The 17,985-nt window shown below is 39.9% G+C and overlaps 1 protein-coding gene across 1 annotated transcript in view; it reads left to right on the top strand.

The window, feature by feature from the left end:
* MEP1B (meprin A subunit beta) overlaps positions 1–17,703 on the top strand; it is a 29,043-nt gene extending 11,340 nt beyond the window's left edge. Inside the window, exons 7-15 of the mRNA XM_074146788.1 lie at positions 545–723; positions 2,222–2,440; positions 5,632–5,784; positions 6,552–6,767; positions 9,205–9,672; positions 11,397–11,579; positions 12,810–13,014; positions 16,532–16,730; positions 17,686–17,703. Coding sequence (XP_074002889.1) covers positions 545–723; positions 2,222–2,440; positions 5,632–5,784; positions 6,552–6,767; positions 9,205–9,672; positions 11,397–11,579; positions 12,810–13,014; positions 16,532–16,730; positions 17,686–17,703 — 1,840 coding nt within the window. The remainder of the gene's footprint in view (positions 1–544; positions 724–2,221; positions 2,441–5,631; positions 5,785–6,551; positions 6,768–9,204; positions 9,673–11,396; positions 11,580–12,809; positions 13,015–16,531; positions 16,731–17,685) is intronic.
* The last annotated feature ends 282 nt before the right edge of the window (positions 17,704–17,985 follow it).

Here is a 17,985-nt window from a genome sequence, read left to right as displayed (position 1 = left end):
GGTATTGCTCTTCTTGTGAGTATGTGTCAGCATCAAGTGCTCACAAATAACTAGAAAGAAAAGAGCTTGTGAAAAGCACTGTCAAATCCACCAGCTTTTCAGAAGGTAAACCTGGTTTACCTTATCATAAGGACAGGCTCAAAGTGCAGTCACAGTCATATACTGTGCTCCAGCTAAAAACTATTAATTCACAGTAATTGCTCTAAATCATGTGTCCACAGTCTTCGATGTTTACCAGAGTACCAATGAAATCCTCATCAGCTGCCTTCTGTCACAAATAACTCAACATTTCTCTGCTAAAGGAAACCCATTAAAAACTACAGAGCCAGAGCAGGGGAACCGCTTGTTCATCGAAACAGAGCTAAATGTGAGAGGAAAGGATCTGGTGAGGAACAGATCAATGAAAAAGTGCTCGCTGTAGCAAAATGTAACTTCAACACTCAAGTTAAAAATGTACCTTTTGAACAGACTGATTCTGGAGTTCACGTGGCGTGGGGATGGTATATGTCTCACAGAGTCCTCTCTCATTTTATTTCAATGCTAGCTGCTGGTCCTCAGTGGGAAACCGCCAAGAGGGGTTGCAGCAGATCTCCATCGGAGCCAACTGTGACAGGATTGGGACGATCCAGCACGAGTTCCTGCACGCTCTGGGATTCTGGCATGAGCAGTCACGGTCCGACAGGGATGACTACGTGTCCATCATCTGGGACAGGATTCAGGCTGGTCAGTCACTCCCTGGCTTTTCCTTTCAGACTCTGGTGTTAAGGGGTTTAGCAGTGAACATCCCTTCCAGCCATCCTTCGGTGGCCACACTATTCTCTCACCTGGACTTAGCTTTCAGAGCCAGCATATCGATAAATTAAATGTCAAGTGAAATTCTCTATTTGGGACAGAAAGCCTCGTTTGTTGTTGCTGTGGTTACTCCTTGTGTCACAACACTTCCCAGAGACTTCACGAGAGATCTGAGTTCTGTTATGCTACATGTTGTACAGAAGAGCAACAGAAGAGAATAATTTAGTTTATTTAAACGAATACATTAAAAGCACTGTTGATCTGGGAGCCCTTGACAAAACAAAAGTAATGGAAAAAAATAGTCCCACTCTGAAAAACCCAGTGCGACCAAAAGCAGTAGAAAATCTCCAGTGAAAACACTGGTGTTCCTCTTTCTCCCTGGCCGCTACACCCAGTGCGGGCAGCAGAGCTGGGACAGCAGAGAGCGCAGAGAGGGTGTACAGATAGAAAAGGCCCCCTGCAGGGTCCGCATCCCACGAGCGGTTACTTTAACGATGCAGCTTGTGAATGTAAGTGCTGGTGTGTGTGGCACAAGCCTGAGAGGTGGCACAGGGACCCTCGGGACTCTGCTCGGTCTCTGCCTCTTCAGCTTGACATTGTCCTCTCTGACTTTCAGGCAGTTCAAAAACAAAGTTATATATAGACTTGATGCTTTCCTAACACAGGTACACACAGAAGACTGAAAAAAACAGATAATGATTAAATTTGATGCATTCTTATTTAGCCGTGATCAATAGTCAGGTGCATATGCAAGTATATATTACAGAAAATGACTTAGACTGTTATTTGATTTCCATTCTATTTTGCTGACTCTTTAATGACAAGTTGTGCTGTTGTTAGCCCATTTGAAACTGCTGTATCTTTTTTACGCTGACCAGAGCATAGTTATTGTATTTTGACTAATTTAAAACATCTAAAACTTTACCTTCCGTTGGGCAGTTAGTAATGGTTCTTTGCTCATACTCGAAAAAAATATCTGTAAAGTTAAATTCTGGAAGCTTATCTGATGAGAACTCTAAGGTGTTTATTGCCAGCTAAAATGACCATCAATTAAACATCAGGGAATACAGATTAGAAACAGGGAGGCATTACAGTTGCAAATTGCATTAACTTGAGTACTGAAGCAGTATCTCCACTTTTGGGTATCACAAGCCCATCAAAGGTTACGGGTAGTTTTACAGGGAAAAGATTTCTGGTAGCAAAAAGCTTTCCTTCATCCAGCAGAAGTCATCATGTTATGTCCCAGTGGCTGAAAGAGGAAAGTAAATTACTCTATCTAGAAATAAAATAGTTTTACGGATTAAGTACAAGTAAACAACTACAAAAAATACATGGGGATCTGATGGATTCTTTGTCTCTTTAAGACTGTACATCAAAACTTGGTCCTCTTGGGCAATGAAAAGTCTTTCCATTTATCTTTCCCATTTAGGTAAAGAACATAATTTCAACAAATATAATGATACAACGTCAGACTCCCTGAATGTTCCCTATGACTATACTTCTGTGATGCACTATAGCCAAACTGCATTCAGGAATGGAACCGAACCCACCATCGTCACTAACATACCAGACTTCATGGATGTTATAGGGCAGCGAATGGATTTCAGTGATTATGATCTCCAGAAGCTGAACCGGCTGTACAATTGCTGTGAGTTTTCTCCATTTCTTTTAATTTTTTTTTTTTTTTCGCTTCTGGGATTTGAAAGAAATGGGGGTGATACATACATGCTGGACTCATCCAGGCACAAGTGAAAGAGATGCTAACATGTTTGGAGAAGTGAATTGTGCTAAAAACACCAGAAATAATGGTATAGCTAGAAATAGCATAGCCCTCCTGCAGAAATACTGCTGTGTAGCAGAGTTTTCTGTGCAATACTATCTGACCTTTAGTTAAAAACCAGCTTCACTCAGCAGCTGATTTTTGTTCATCCCTTGGGTGGTTGTTTAAAATGTGTGCTTCTGCACAAGCGTTTTTGGTTTTTTCCCCCATTATTCTGCAGCTGTTGCTCAGACACTGTACAGAAACGAGTATCTTTGCTGTGGCCATCGTACCTACTCTGCTCTCATGCAATCTGTGAGACAGAGTGTGGGTTTATGCAAATAGGGTACAGATGCTGTTAGGAAGAAAATGGGAGCTTTTTAGGTTTTTATTTTTAGTTTCAAACCCAGCCTCTTACAAAAGTGGTCAAAAGAGTTATTTTGCTCATGTGGGATTTATTTTAGAAAGTTGAGTGAAAGTAAGAGACAGAGAAATATAGATAATTCTATTACTAAACTGGAACATAATTCTGTAATTGTGACTGCATCAAATGAGCCGTGGTACTCAGATGAAAACTTTTACTTCACTGCCTCAGTGTCCCAAGTAGTGAGTACTGGTTTACAATTATATTTTAAGATTCTTTCTACAGATACCTCAAATAATTATCAAACAGTTTTATTCAAACAGTGCATTTTTTGAGCATACAATTCTGATGAAAATATTTCTGTTCATGTAGGTCTAAACTGAACACACACTTACATCCAGCCTTACTTACTAGCACTTGGCACACAGTCACTTGGGTCTTCCAGAAGTGCCTACAGCTAAGGATGTCTTTAACAGTGGATGGGGTCCTTCTTCCTCTCCATTAATCTTATAAACTTTCCGTTATTCTCATGCATTACATAAATACTTCATGATGTTTTATTCTTAACCCAAAGGCACGTTCCCCAAGTCAAACATGCCCCGGTCACGTTGAAATTAGTGACAAATCTGCCACCACCCCCAGGGCAATCAGGATCTGCCCTGCTCCCCAGTTTGTCCCTTGGCTTTGTATAGTGTGCACAATATTGGCAGAGCCACAGGTGGTCTTCAGAGCACCTGCCATTTGCCTAAGTGGCCCCTGTGCCAGGGAGGATGGGTGCTTCACAGGTCCCAACCCTCAGCCACCCAACTTCTACCCTTTCAGGTTAGAGGGAATACTGAGAACACCAAACATGGTTTGGGTGGTAGATATCCTGCCAGAGGAATCAAAAAATGGCTTCCATTGCTGAACATGATTTAAGGAAAAGTTTAAGCTGAATTTCTGCTGAAGGCTCGTGTGGTTGGGAAATTACATTAAAAATGGGAAACTTGGTTCTTAAGTTGAAAAAAAACCAACCCACATCATAAGAAATCCTGACTGATACTTTAGTTCTGTTTTGATCTCTTCTTCAGGACTTTCTTTCAGGCCATATGATAATGGAGATTTTAGCCTGCTTTCCCCTTCTAGCATTAGAATACTTAACAGAACTGACCATGAGGTCTGCTTCAGCCTCTGGAAGTCAGGACTCACCATTCACCCCCCATGTATTTTCTTCCAAGTCCAGCCTTTCATTACATACCAACAAAGTCTCTGGCTTTTGGTGCAGAGGGAGTTCAAAACCTCCCTAAACCAGTGCCCCCTTCCCCAGTCTCATTAATTAATCTAAGAAACACATTGTAAGCTACTGAGTCTTGCTTTCCTGTCTTCATGTTGTGCAGGTTCACCACTCCAGCCAGCACCTTCTAATTAAGGTAGTTAGGATACTGCTTTCCTGTCTGGGCAAATTGATTTCATATTTTGTTTTGTATTTTCAAAAAGTTTTGATTTCAAAGAGTTCTTTCATCTAATAATTCTCCTTTTTTCGCTTACCTTCCTGCTGACACCCTGGGTTTCTTTCTTTCTCCAGCAGTCAATATAACATTTACTATGAAGATCTTTTCTTGGTTTTCACATCATCATACCAATACTGTATCTTAAAAGGTATCAGTCATAAAGCACATCTGAAGTCCTTGCAAACCTCTAGAGGGTTGTAGCTTTCTATGAGGACAGTAGGAAACATCTCCGCAGTACAACTGATTTGGCAGCAGTTCATACTCAAGTGCTTCCCTGAGCTACAGCCTAAGTGAAGCATTTGGCGTGCCATTGAGGTTGATTTTTCTGATACTCAAGGTCCTTTTTGTGGTGCAATGAAACTTTTAAACATGCCACAATACTTTTGACATTATTTGAAAAGCAATAATCATGAAGCATTTTATTAACTTAGTTGCTTTCAAATCATGGACGGTGTTACACAGAGCTCAGACATGGTACAATGAGAAACAAATCTAAGAACAGGGGTAAACCTGGACTGTGTTTTCCTTCACCCATCCAAGGTTTGCTTTAGACAGAGAAAACATTTCATACAGTGTTTTCCATTTCCTATTCAACTGCACAGTTTTCCTTCTCTTAATTTTTCACTTGTTATATGCAAGACATCTTAAAAATTTGGATGAGATATCCATTGGTCCCAAATGTACCTTTGCCAAATGTTCTTTTCCAGCCAACATTTTGAAAATCAGGGTTTACTTATTGCAGTGAAATCACTTCTTTGCTCTACTATATTTGAAAATAAACACTCCAGCTGATTCATTAGTGAACTTTCATCAAAATCTGTGGCCGTGTATGGACTGGCCCAAAGAAAGCAGAGGAAGGAGTGGGAGGTCTCAGGACCTTTTAGGCTGTGTGAAGATTGGTGGGTTGGGGCCAGTACTAGTGTTCCTTTTATAAATAAAAGATGGGATATGACAATTAGCTGGCACCATCCTCTGCTTGTTAAGTGCCTAGAGTGGTCCTGACAACATCTCATTAATGTCAGTATTAATCGCCAAATGCTTTGAGTTCCTGAACTTTATACCTATGAACGCTTGATGGTATGTGAAGCTGCTGATTATTTTGTGTTTGCATGTAGTTTTTCCCTGCTCTTGGCTTTGGACATTCAGAATTAAAACATATGTCATGTAATATAGAGATTAAAAACTTTTTTTTTCTTTTCTTTTCTTTTTTTTTTTTAATGTTATAGCCTCCTCCCTAAGTTTCATGGACACTTGCAGTTTTGAACTTGAAAATATATGCGGCATGATTCAAAGTTCAGATGATAACAGTGATTGGCGGCGTTTGTCTCGTGTTCCTGCTGGGCCAAATACTGATCACACTAATATGGGAGAATGTGAAGGTATGAGAAAAGACTGTTCTTATCTCTCTGGGAAGCATTTTCTGCAGAGGCATGTGAGTTGACTTCTATCTTGGCCCTGCCCTCTGTTTATTTGTTAACAAATTACAGTTTATTTTTTAACTAGGCAACATAAATGTACATCCTTAGGGACATCATGTGTTAAGTTCGATTTTCTGCTTATTTGAGAAGACTGAATGTCCTTATCTCATTTGGTCTGTTTTCTAATCTCAGTGTCATGTCCTGACACAAGAACTATATAAAATATTCTAACCTATGGTACAGGCACATCAGAAAGATTGCTGCTTTTCTGAACAATTGCTCAGTAAGTCTTTGGAAAGGATTAGGATTTAGAAATGATTTACAGTATCAGGGCTCATGTGAAAAATTAATTGAGAATATAGCCAGTTTTTTCTGACTCTGTCAGAGGAAACTTCATGAGTTCAGGAGCTTAAACTAGTCCTCCAAAGAGAGAGTTAACTGTGAATTACTGGCACTGGGTAAAGAGTAAAAGCCCATGCTTTTGAGTAAAAATTGCTAGAGATAGGCAAATGAGAAAAAAAAGTTGCAAGGAGAACTGTTCTGCCTCTGGAGAATGTGAACAGGTAACAGTCCTCAGTCTGAGGATTTGCGCAGGGTCTAGCTTACCCTGACCCTGACTTGACCATGTCTTCTAATGGTGTTACAATACAGTGTAAAGAATGCAGGTACACCAGGAAAATTTTGTTTTCTCTCTCCTCTACTGTTCATTTCTCATTGACTCTTGACAGATTCAGGCTACTTCATGCATTTCAACACCAGCACTGCAGCACAGGGAAGCACAGCCATCCTGGAGAGCCGAATCCTGTATCCCAAAAGGGGCTTTCAGTGCTTACAATTCTATTTTTATAACAGCGGTCACGAAAGCGACCGGCTGTATGTCGGGGTCAGGGAGTACACTTCGGCCCATCCGAACGGTACTTTGAGATTCATTGAAGAGATAAAAGGTATGGAATAAAATTGCATTTTGGTTTAATCTATTCTCAATATCCTTTTCAAAGTACTGGGGGGAAATATTGTAGCAAAGTGACTCATCTAGCATTATTCTTTGGCTTCTTCTGTATGTAATTGATTCTCTGCTGGTGAAATTATACATGATGGATCCTCAGTCAGCTATTTTCCTATAATATAATCAATTACCACAAATTACAAACTCTTGCATTATCAAGATAGTTTTCTCACCAAAATAGCTAAAATTCCGTGAGCAGTCATTCTAACTGTTCTAGAATTGCTGGTATCAATAGTAACAGATGAAGTTGGCTATTAGAGTAAATTACAATGAGTAATAATAAAAAGATAAAAAGCATAAATAAGTGCCCTGGAATACCTACCATACCAGTTAAAAAAAGATAAATAAAATTCAACTTGATTTTTAAGCAAGGTTTGAGATTACTTAACTGAAATATATGGTCAGCAAATCATGATTTGAGTTGTAGTTTGAAGAAAATTAAGTTATTGTGGTTTTAGGAGCCAACGGCCTACAGAATGAGCAACCGAGGTCTGTTAATGGACAAGAGCTTTTTAAGCTAGATTTGCCAAACTCACCTTATGATTAAATTACTTTCTCAAATACTTAACTATTACTTGGTCTCCATTGCAGCTACAACTAGTTCAATCTTCTGGTAACATAAGGGTCTTTAAATAGGTATCAAGACCTCTCTTCTGCCTTTTTTTATCCCCTTAGGCTCAACTGTTGCTGGTGGGTGTTTTTCTTTTTCTTTTTTTTTTTGTCCACTCTTTTCTTCACCCTGATGCTTTTTTCATCCTTGTGTGCCACCAGTAATCCTTAATATGTGTCAGGACTGCTAAGGCAGATGTAGATTTCAGACTAGTCTGAGCCCTCCAAATTCTTCCAAACCCTGCTTTGAAGCCAAGATTAATTTTGCCATACTTCAGCCTTCTTTACAAATACTCTTCCATGTGTATTAGGTCCCATCTCCCATTCCTGCTTTCCCAAGTCCGTAATTTCCTTTAAAGTTTCTGATCTCATCTCCTACTTCGACAATCTCTGGTAAAATTTTCAGGAATGGTTTAAGATTGTTTTTCCCCTCCACGCTGTTTCACTTCTCTCATGTGACAAGTTACCCTCACCAACGCAGTCAACAAACTGGAAGAAACAGTGGCACTGCAGCCCTTTCCAGCTGTGATCTGACACCCTGGCTGAGCTGCTCATGGGTTTGCACTGACCCACCATGCTCAAGGGGCTGAGGGACAAGCCCTGAACCCTTTCTGCTGGTCTGTGGCAGCTGTGGCTGCCTTCAGCTGGGAGCAGGGGAGGTTGTGGGGGTGGGACATTTTACAGCACAGTAGCCGATCTACTTATTGAACATGAGTCACAAACCCCAGTCTTGTATATAATCTGTGCACTTCAAAAAAGCTTTAGTTTACGCAAAAGGCAATTTAATGGAAAAGAGTGGGGTGCTTTTGTTCTTGTTTCTGGGTTTACTTTTTTTTTCCTCTTAATAATAATGGTAATGAAAAATGGCAAGAAATTAAGACTCATATCTGAGCGGTGTGTTTAGAATTGCGAGGAAAGTGGAATATGAGTTCTATACCTGGGATTGGCACTGCTTATTCCACAAATGCAGCTGAAAGGCTGGTCTTCTGTGCAGGTGAAAATAAACCAGACAGCAAAAGAAACTGTTTTGCTGCACAGACTATTAACAAAGGATGTCCTACTTTCACTTGCCTTACAAGGCCCCTGTGCAGAGATCTTTGCTTTTGTACATGCTGCTCCTTGAGTCAAGTGGAGTTTGCAAGTGCAGGCATTTTTGGATGCAGCATCAGACTCGCACTGAGTCTTTATCACATTAAGTAGGTTTTGCAAATGACTGGCTTTAATTTGAACTCAGGACCATTAATCGTTTGATGGGTGAATAGTTCTTCTGCATAGGCAAACTTCCGACAAGACATTTAAATATACAAAAACAATTAAAAGAACAAATCTTGTAGTTCTAGGCTCCCAGAATCCTCTGTAGCATTTGTTGTTGAGACACGTTGTTATTCAGTTATTTGAATATACTTTGCTCTGATATTTTTTTCTTTTTAATAATACAGGTGACAGCCATCTTTTTGCATTTAATTGTCACAACATTTATACTAATTTAATGCAATGTTCTTTAAAAATATAAAAGAAAAAGCAGTCTCAAAAAACATTAACACTGTTTTCTCTCAAATTAAAGAGCTGCTATGCATATTAAATCTGTTGAAAAACTGAATTGAGAAAATGTAATCTTGCACTGAATATGTAACATCTACAGGAGAAATATTCCATTGTGTCAGTGCCAGTGGAGAAATTCTTATGTAGCCTTGGTATAAGGTCTGTAGACCAGTGCAGTGTTTGAACATACCGCTCACTCAGAAATCCCTACCCTTGCTTTTCAGGTTCACCTGAGACTTACTGGCAGCTCCATCATGTTTCTTTGAATGTCACAAGTAAATTCCGGGTTGTGTTTCAAGGCGTGAGAGGAAGCAGCTTATCGAATGGAGGCCTCTCTATTGACGACATCAATTTGTCAGAAACTCAGTGTCCCCATCACGTCTGGCATATCAGAAATTTCACACATCTCCTCAACACAAGTCCAGCAGGGGAAGCTGGAAAAATATACAGTCCTCCTTTTTACTCTAGTAAAGGATATGCTTTTCAGGTCGGCTTGTATATAAATGGTACCACTGATAACCCATTCAATTTAGCAATATACTTGCACTTGATTTCTGGAGCAAATGATGATCAGTTGCAGTGGCCCTGTCCATGGCAACAAGGTACCATGATTCTGCTTGACCAGCATCCTGATATTCGTCATCGGATGTCAAACCAAAGAAGCATAACAACTGACCCTCTGAAGTTATCAGGTTAGTTAAAATCAGATGTGCTACCCAGTACATTTAAAACAGTCAAAAGATAAGGAGCCAAATTTTCTCTCTGTGTAAATTCGTGAGGTTTTTTTAGCTTCTGGAATGTTTCATTTGGTTGCAGCAACAACGTAATTGATCCACAGACAAGAAAAAACTGAACGTACAAGTAGGTTAAGCTGGGACCCTGGGTTTCAAAGTTGATTTGCCTAGGAAATAGGTGGATGATACACTCCTAAAATTTCTTTCATATGGTCTGTGAAGATGCATTTATATCTGCTTTTATGAGAATGGAAGTTTTCCAGAATGCTTGAAAAGAAAAATATTGAATTAACAATAAAGACAGTTGACACCAGATAAAAGTGCAGCTATAAACAGATCCCCTCCCTCCTTGTAAAAGGTACACTGGTGTCAGCGCAAACCTCCAGATGGACAAAGTACTGATTTGTATTACATAACCTGTTCTTGTTCAAGATATGAGAAGATAAGGAGCAATTGTCCACAATAACTTGGAAAGGAGGCAGTTGAGGTAAAGATGTAACTCTGAGAAATGGTAGAAATCTCTATAACGAGAGATATTAAAGAAAATCCCCATATTCACCATTGGATAATGATTGGATTTAAGCCAAAATGACTTTCTGCATCCATATAAGTGTTTTGCCAAAAGAAAGCACCTCCACCACTGAGTTAGTTTCCTGGGCTTTCAGGCTGTAACATTAGTCAAGGAAGGCAGGCACAAAAATGTCTAATTCACAGTATTGTTTTAAAAATTCTATTTTTACATTCATTTTTCTATGACACTGTCTACATGAAAACAATGTGGGTAATCTAGAAAGACTAAATGTCCTCCCCTGTAAATGTAAGATGCATTATACCAGGTCCTCCATAGATGGTTGCCTTTTTCCCCTTGCTCTCTGCCGTTATGGCCACAGTGCTCCGCCCTTCTCCTTCCCTGACCCTGTGGACATGCAGTCTGTTTGCACTCTGCTCCTTCTCCCTTGTTTATTTAGATATTGCTAATAGCTCCAGATTCCCAAGAGAAGCCTTCTAACTCCTATCCTTTCTCTAACCAGCAGAGGTGGTGGAGCAGGCAGCTTCTTCTCCCTCTGTCAGATACTTTCGCAGACAATCACGCTCAGCTTTGAGACTTAGAACAGGGTTTGATGGAGGGGACATCAGTGGCCTGCGACTGTTCAGGTTGTTCAAGTACCCTCTGGCCTACATCCACATCAAGAGATGCTCTTTTTTTGGGAAGCGCTGAATTAATTCATTTTACAGATGACTCGTGCTACTCATCTTCTTGCCCACTACACTTTAAAAGAACTAAAAAGGAAATACAACAGGTTTTCAACTAGGTCTCCAATAACATCATCTCTGGTAGGCTCTTTTCTCCGTACCTCAGGCCAAATGAAGCCATTTAAGATCTCCATTGTCTTGTGCATCTCATCAGTATGAAATTTCAGGCAAAAAACTCTGCAAAAATTGTAGGCAGTTTCAGCATTGCTCCTACTCTATGAGTTTCAGGTAATTTACTGTCTTCTATGTATTCCTGATATCCATGAGCAACTAAGCAGAAGCAGGCAAAATAGGACACAATCTGTCTTGGTTGTTGAGAGAGGCCTCAGTACTACTTTGCAGCAGAGATTATCTAAGAAGGAAGGGACCCTGTTGAGAAAGAAATCCAGAGTGGTCCCACACTCACATTCCGTTAATTTTTTTTCCAGATTCCTCATCAAGTTATTTGTGGGATAGGCCAGATAAAGTGGGATCCATAGCATCTTTTCCCAATGGAACTACATTCAGGAGAGGTCCAGGAAGTGGAACGAGTGCATTCTTAACTCATCAGAGACTTAGAAGCCGCAACTTTATTAAAGAAGATGGTGTTTATATTCTTTTAACAATGGAAGGTATGTAAACATGCCTGATATTCTTTATGATATGGTAAACAAGGAGTGTCACATACTTACTAAGTCATGTTGTGGTTTTGGCTGAATTTACCAAAACCGGACCGACAGATGGCCCTTCCCCCCCGGCCTTCCCCCCGCCCCCGCCAAAAGAGGAGAGAGGAGGAGAAAGAGATAAGGAGGTTCAGAAGTTTAGAATGAACTAAACTACTTTAATGAAGAATTAATATTAAAATAAAAATGAAGATGAAAATAATGAAATAGATACAATATATACAAAACCGTATCAAGCTCCCAGGATGACAGTCACAGCACTGGCAGGCACTGGGGAAGTCCCAGACTGGACTCAGTGACGAATGGGAACTGGATTCCAGCTCTGGAGTCAGGAACACACGGATGGGGATCAAAGGCAGATGAACAGAGTCCTCTCTGGACGTCGGCCATCGCAGGAAGGGGGCTGACCCTTTGATCCCTCAGCCTTTATACTGAGCATGGGGCAGATGGGATGGAATACCCCAGTTGGTCAGGTTTGGGTCACCTGTCCTGTCCACTCCTCCCCACCGATGTGACCCCTCTACGTTTTTTTTCCGTTTCCGACCCTCTAAGGGGGCAAATAACGGAATTGGCTGACCTTGGTTGTTATAGCAATAAGTATAAGCAAGGGCCTCCCTGCATACCATTCCTTGGCATGGAGCACAAACATTGGTCTTATCATTCTGAGAATGAGCAGTTTTCTCCACAATATGCCATTAATTTCAGAGAGTTAGAGGAGGCCTGGCTAGGATGTAAAGTTACAGAACAGAAAATTGGTTCGGTTTTACTTCAAACCGGGACAGACACTAGTGCTGTAGATATAAATACATGTGATGTACTTTGCAAATGAGCAATTTTGGAACTATGCGTTCATCTAACATCAAATCATACGCTTGGATAAATTTGTGGATAAGTACATACACTGTATAATTCCTTTATCTCTTATTAAGATGTATAAAACAATGCTAATCCTGTGAAAATTATTTTGAATAGAGTACTTTGAATAAAATTGTCTGTTTCTGAAAAAATCTAGAGGACATTTCCAAAACACCTCATGATCCTGAAAGGTAAAAAAGACTATTTATCTGTTATACCTGTGGACAGCAGGCTCTTTGCTCTTCACTATTAGAACTTATCATTAGAATAAGAAGAAAAATAACATGAAGTAAAGACCTTATTTCTTGTGTTTTTATCGTGCAGATATATCACATCTACTGTCAACTCAGCCAAGTGTTTCACCTACTGTTGTTACGAATACGTCCGGTGCCAGCACCATCAAACCTACCACAACATCCCCTGTCACCCCACCCAAAGAGCCAGACACAGAGGTTCCCAGTTCCTGCCCAGCCAACCCTTGTGAAAATGATGGTGTCTGTGTTATTGTAGACAGAGCCCCCGTGTGCAGGTAACTGCCTGTACTCACTCTCAAATGCAGCTTTAGCATGAGTAATGAAAGTTTCTAGTAGAATAAATCTTTGTTCCTAATGAAAGACAGTCTATAGCTGATTAAGGCAAATATTTCCAACTGCTACCGTGAGACTAAACTTTTAACCAGTTTGGGCAACAAAGCTCCTAACCTCAGCATTTGACCATTTTGAAGTACTCTGCTTGCCTTCCCTGCAAATTATGTTTTAAATGTATTTAGCATTTTCAGTAATGTTTTAGTCCAATGTTATGAAATGGACTGTTCATTTCCTTAGAAGTCCCCACAGCAAAATTTATAAGAGTTAAATAGAAATGCAGTTGAAACAAAATAACATTTATATCAGTAGAAAAGATAATTAATACTTCGCAGGCAGGAAGCAGCATAGACATTATTTTAGAACTTGATTCAGAAATATTGTGTAGTGTAAATTATGACCATGAATTTCAAAAGTGTATTTGCTTGCCTTTGAAACCAGAGAGGAAGGCTGAGGAGTAAAAAGATTTTTTGCCCTGCATGAAAATTAATATGAACTTTTATTTTTTCCTCTGTGGATACATTTACGTAACCCACCTGGCTGATCAGCATTCTTCCAGCTCTCAAACATGCTCTAGGGCTGAAGACAGTAACCTTATGTGATGCTGTGCCAGGGCAGGTAGACTAGAGGAGTGCTGTGAGGCAAACGTCTAAAGGCCAGAAGCAACAAGAGTCAGGATGACTCATTAAGTGTTGTATCTCTCCATCTAGAAACCTTTTAAAAAACAATTCTTGTGCAACCCATCAGAAGCAGGTCACAAATACGAGTAAATGTCAAGAAGCTGTTCCAAGAAGACAAAAAAAAAGACTTACGCTTAATGTTATGCCTGATTTCGAAATTATGGAGAGAAAACATTTATTTTCTGAAATCTCTGGGCTATTTGAAGCTTTAGTGCCTATGTGACCTACTTTCCATCCTAGGGAAGTGTGTGACCAGCAGTCAGTTTCTGTTCTGATTTTCTATTAGGAAACAAGGGGGGATGTGATACATAACTCTGTTTAAGCCAGATCACATGAAGTCCCCCAACAATTGGTATCTTTGCAGTGCACTGAAAATGGACTCGTTTTCAGGGTTTAATGTATAGTTCTGAAAAAATGGCTTAGACAGGTACTAGAAAAACAGTAACACTAGGAACAACCAGGGTTAGAAAGATAGGGCAGGTGCGCACTCAACAGTGCTGCATGTATGTTTTTTTTTTCAATTAGATCATTGGGACCCTCATATGCTCACTATAAAATCATAGAATTATAGAATGGTTCAGTTTGGAAGGGACCTTGAAGATCATCGAGTTCCAACCCCCTGCCACGGGCAGGGACACCTCCCACTAGACCACATTGCTCAAAGCCCCAATCAACCTGGCCTTGAATACTTCCAGGGATGGGGCATCCACAGCTTCTCTGGGCAACCTGTTCCACTGTCTTACCACCCTCACAGTAAAGAATTTCTTCCTGATATCTAATCTAAATCTGCCGACTTTTAGTTTAAAACCATTACCTCTTTTCCTATTGCTCCACTCCCTGATAAAGAGTCCCTCCCCATCTCTCCTGTAAGCCCTTTTTAGGTATTGGAGTTGTTTCGGAGCTGATAGTGATGCTGCATAAGGTGGAGGAATCAAAGCTTGCAGGTTTTTTTTGTCCTAAAACCAGATAAATGCTAGGATATTAATTTCTTTTCTTACCTTCTTCTTGGAGAGGGCATAGGCATCTCATACCAGTTCTTCAAATTTGAAAATAAACCCCTTCTGGCAATGAGAAGGTCTGATGAGAAGGTACCACATCTACTAGTGGAGAAGTACTGAGCAGGGAAAGGGGAATGTGGTGGGAACATCTTCAGCCAGCTCTGTCCTACAACAGTGGAATTCCTGGACCTAAGCTTTGGTTCAGCGGCTATCTCGTCAGAGATGCCTTGAGAGTCCGCCTGTGGTCTCCACCCCATTTATCTCACAGGTTCGAATTGCTGCATAAGGTGATATTAGAATTAAAAAAGGCAAAGAACACATGAGGAAACAGGTGAATGAAGTTTTCTGGAGGGTAGTAAATGTGGTTTGATTGGATAAAAATATCAGTGTGTCGTGGTTTTGACCAGATTAACCAATCAGAGCGACAGATGGCCCCTCCCCCCCCCCCAAGGAAAAGAGAGGAGAGGAAGAGATAAAAGAGATTTATGAGTTTAGAAAAAACTAAACTACTTTAATGAAAATATTACTAAATAATGAAATAATAAATAATAATAATAAATAATAAAAAAATAATAAAAAGAAATACAGTATATACAAAACCATATCAAGCTCCCAGGGTGATGATCACGTCACCAGCAGGCACAGGGGAAAGTCCCAGGCTGGACTCGGTGATGGACAGGAGCTGGATTCCAGATCTGGAGTCAGGATTGCTCGGATCGGGATCAAAGGCAGACAAACAGACAGGGTCCTCCTCAGATGTCAGCCATTGAAGGAAGAGAGATGACCCTTTGATCCCTCAGCTTTTATACTGAGCATGATGCAGATGGGATGGAATACCCTGTTGGTTAGTTTTGGGTCACCTGTCCTGTCCGCTCCTCCCTACAGGTGTGACCCCTCTACGCTTTTCCGCTTCCAACCCTCCAACGGGGCAAATAACAAATTTACCTGACCTTGATTGTTATAGCAATAAGTATAGGCAAGGGCCTCTCTGCATACCATTCCTTGGTATTATCAGGTCTTATCACTATAAGAGCGAGCAGTTTCTGAACAATATGCTGTTAATTTCAGAGTTTAGTTAGTTAGAAGAGGCCCAGCTAAAAAGGTAAAATTACTGAACAGAAAATTAGTTCTGTTTTACCTCAAACCAGGACACAGTGTAAAGCTTCTGGACTGCTTGCCCTAGAAGCCTCCTACAAAGGCCTTTTTAAATTGACTGAGTGAAGAAGATAGAAGGGCTTTATGTAAAAGCTGAGCATGACAAAAGGCAGAGCTGCACCAGGATGTGAGACTAATTAGTATTAGTTGAAGCAAATATTACGTGACCGTGGTTCTAATGACAGGTATCAGCGTCATGGAGCAGAAAGTGAGTTTTCTGTCAACAGTCAGTGCTATAAACTTCAAGAAGAAGGAAATAGATAAGTGAACTGAGTGATCCAGAGGGCACCTCTATTGGTAGCAAAAGATGTCCATTCTGTAGCAGCAGGTCTGTAGGTCTGCTGTGGCCAAGCCTTAAGCAGTCAAAAGGATCAGGATGTCGTCTGGGTTTTCTGGTAAAGGCTGTCTCTGAAGACATGTCCTGTAAAACAGCGGGAAGTTGAAAGCACATCCAGATGTGTAAGGACAATAGGCCGCTTAAGAACTTTAAAATAATAGTCCATTTTAAGTTACCTTCATTTTGCTTTGGGATATAGAAACAGTGCATCAGAGATGCTGTTTATTTTAAGTAGCCCTTTTCACGCTTTTAACTTTAGATGATTCCACATGTTTGTTCCTTTACTTTCCAGATGTCCAGCAGGTGATGACTGGTGGTACATGGGAGAAAAGTGTGAAAGGAAAGGCTCAACTCAAGAAAATACTATAATAGCTGTTTCTTCAAGCATAGCTGTATTTGTTGTAATGCTTATTGTCACTATCACAACTGCTGTGTGCCTTAAAAAGAAATACAGACAAGGAAAGAAAAATTATGGGAGCCCAAGTCCAGAAGTAAGTATTTTTCCTTTTAAACAATGATATATATATATATATTTTATAAAAATAAACAAATCCACTAAAAGTAAATTGGAGGATGTTAAATTTTTGAAATCTTAAGACTCCAGCTTAGGAATTAAAGAGCTCCATTAAGTGCTATTAATTTATCAAACACTAAAGAGACACTTCATTCAAAGCCTGTTCTCCTCCTCCACCCCTACCACTCTTACTGCCCAGATGGCAGCCTACATTGAGTGGGAGAGTGTGAACAAAGGGGCTCATTTTCAGTTTGTAACTAAACCTTGTCTTTCACTTTATGGACTTGTATTTCATCTATTACTGCATTTTCTACTAAAGATCTCCCCTTAAAACACCTGGATATAGTGCTGGAAAACCCAACCCAAAATACCAAAACAAAAAATAAATGTAAAAATTAGTTTCCCTATTTGATCACCATTTTATGCAAGAAACAAAGTAGCCATGAACTAGTAGCCATTGTGACTTGAGGAGAAGTAAAGGAAGACAGTAGGTTAAAACTATCTGAAAAACTGGATTGGAAAGGTCCTGTAGTGAATAGCAAAGACATGTGGGCAGGTTTTGACAGGAAGTTTGATGAAGTCTCAGGCATCTGGACTCTTAGTTTAAATAGAGACTTGGTCTTGGAAATAGTAAGAATGATATAGCTTAGAGGGACTCACAAGGCATGGGAGAAATTTTCTAAGCAAACTCAAGAAGAATGGCCTTCCAGAGGGCAGACTTCCATTTTTTGAATTTTGTCCTAATATTCTTTATGTGATGTCCTATTGAGGTGCAGTATCTCTGTAAAATGCCAGATACTTTACACAGTTACTTTATGACCTTCCAAAAAACTATTTTGGCTTCTTTGTATGTAACATTGTACATGTATTTCTCTTCCCTACACATTTTTAAGATGTGCGGGTTTTGTTTTGTTTTGTTTTTTTCCATTTAGAATATGACAAACTTCTGAAGATAATGTAAGCAAGCATCAAAGACACAAGATGAACATCACCAGAAAACCACAACTACATCATCGTTCTTTCTGATACTTTTCTCTCAGCCATCATGATAAGGGTTTGTAAAGTCTGAAAAAAAAATTAATCATCTGGATAAAATACTGTGCTAAAGTCATTGAAGTGTCTGACTGTTGTGTATCACCATGCAATGGAGAAAGATGAAAATATGTTGTATGACATGCCTGCCCTGTCCTTTAAGACTACCTGAACGTGAAGAAAACATGTAAAACATGAAT

The sequence above is a fragment of the Numenius arquata genome, chromosome 4, assembly GCF_964106895.1.
Source record: "Numenius arquata chromosome 4, bNumArq3.hap1.1, whole genome shotgun sequence".
Taxonomy (NCBI): Eukaryota; Metazoa; Chordata; class Aves; order Charadriiformes; family Scolopacidae; genus Numenius; species Numenius arquata.
The sequence above is the reverse complement of the archived record's forward strand: the minus strand, read 5'-3'. Positions and strand labels throughout refer to the sequence as shown.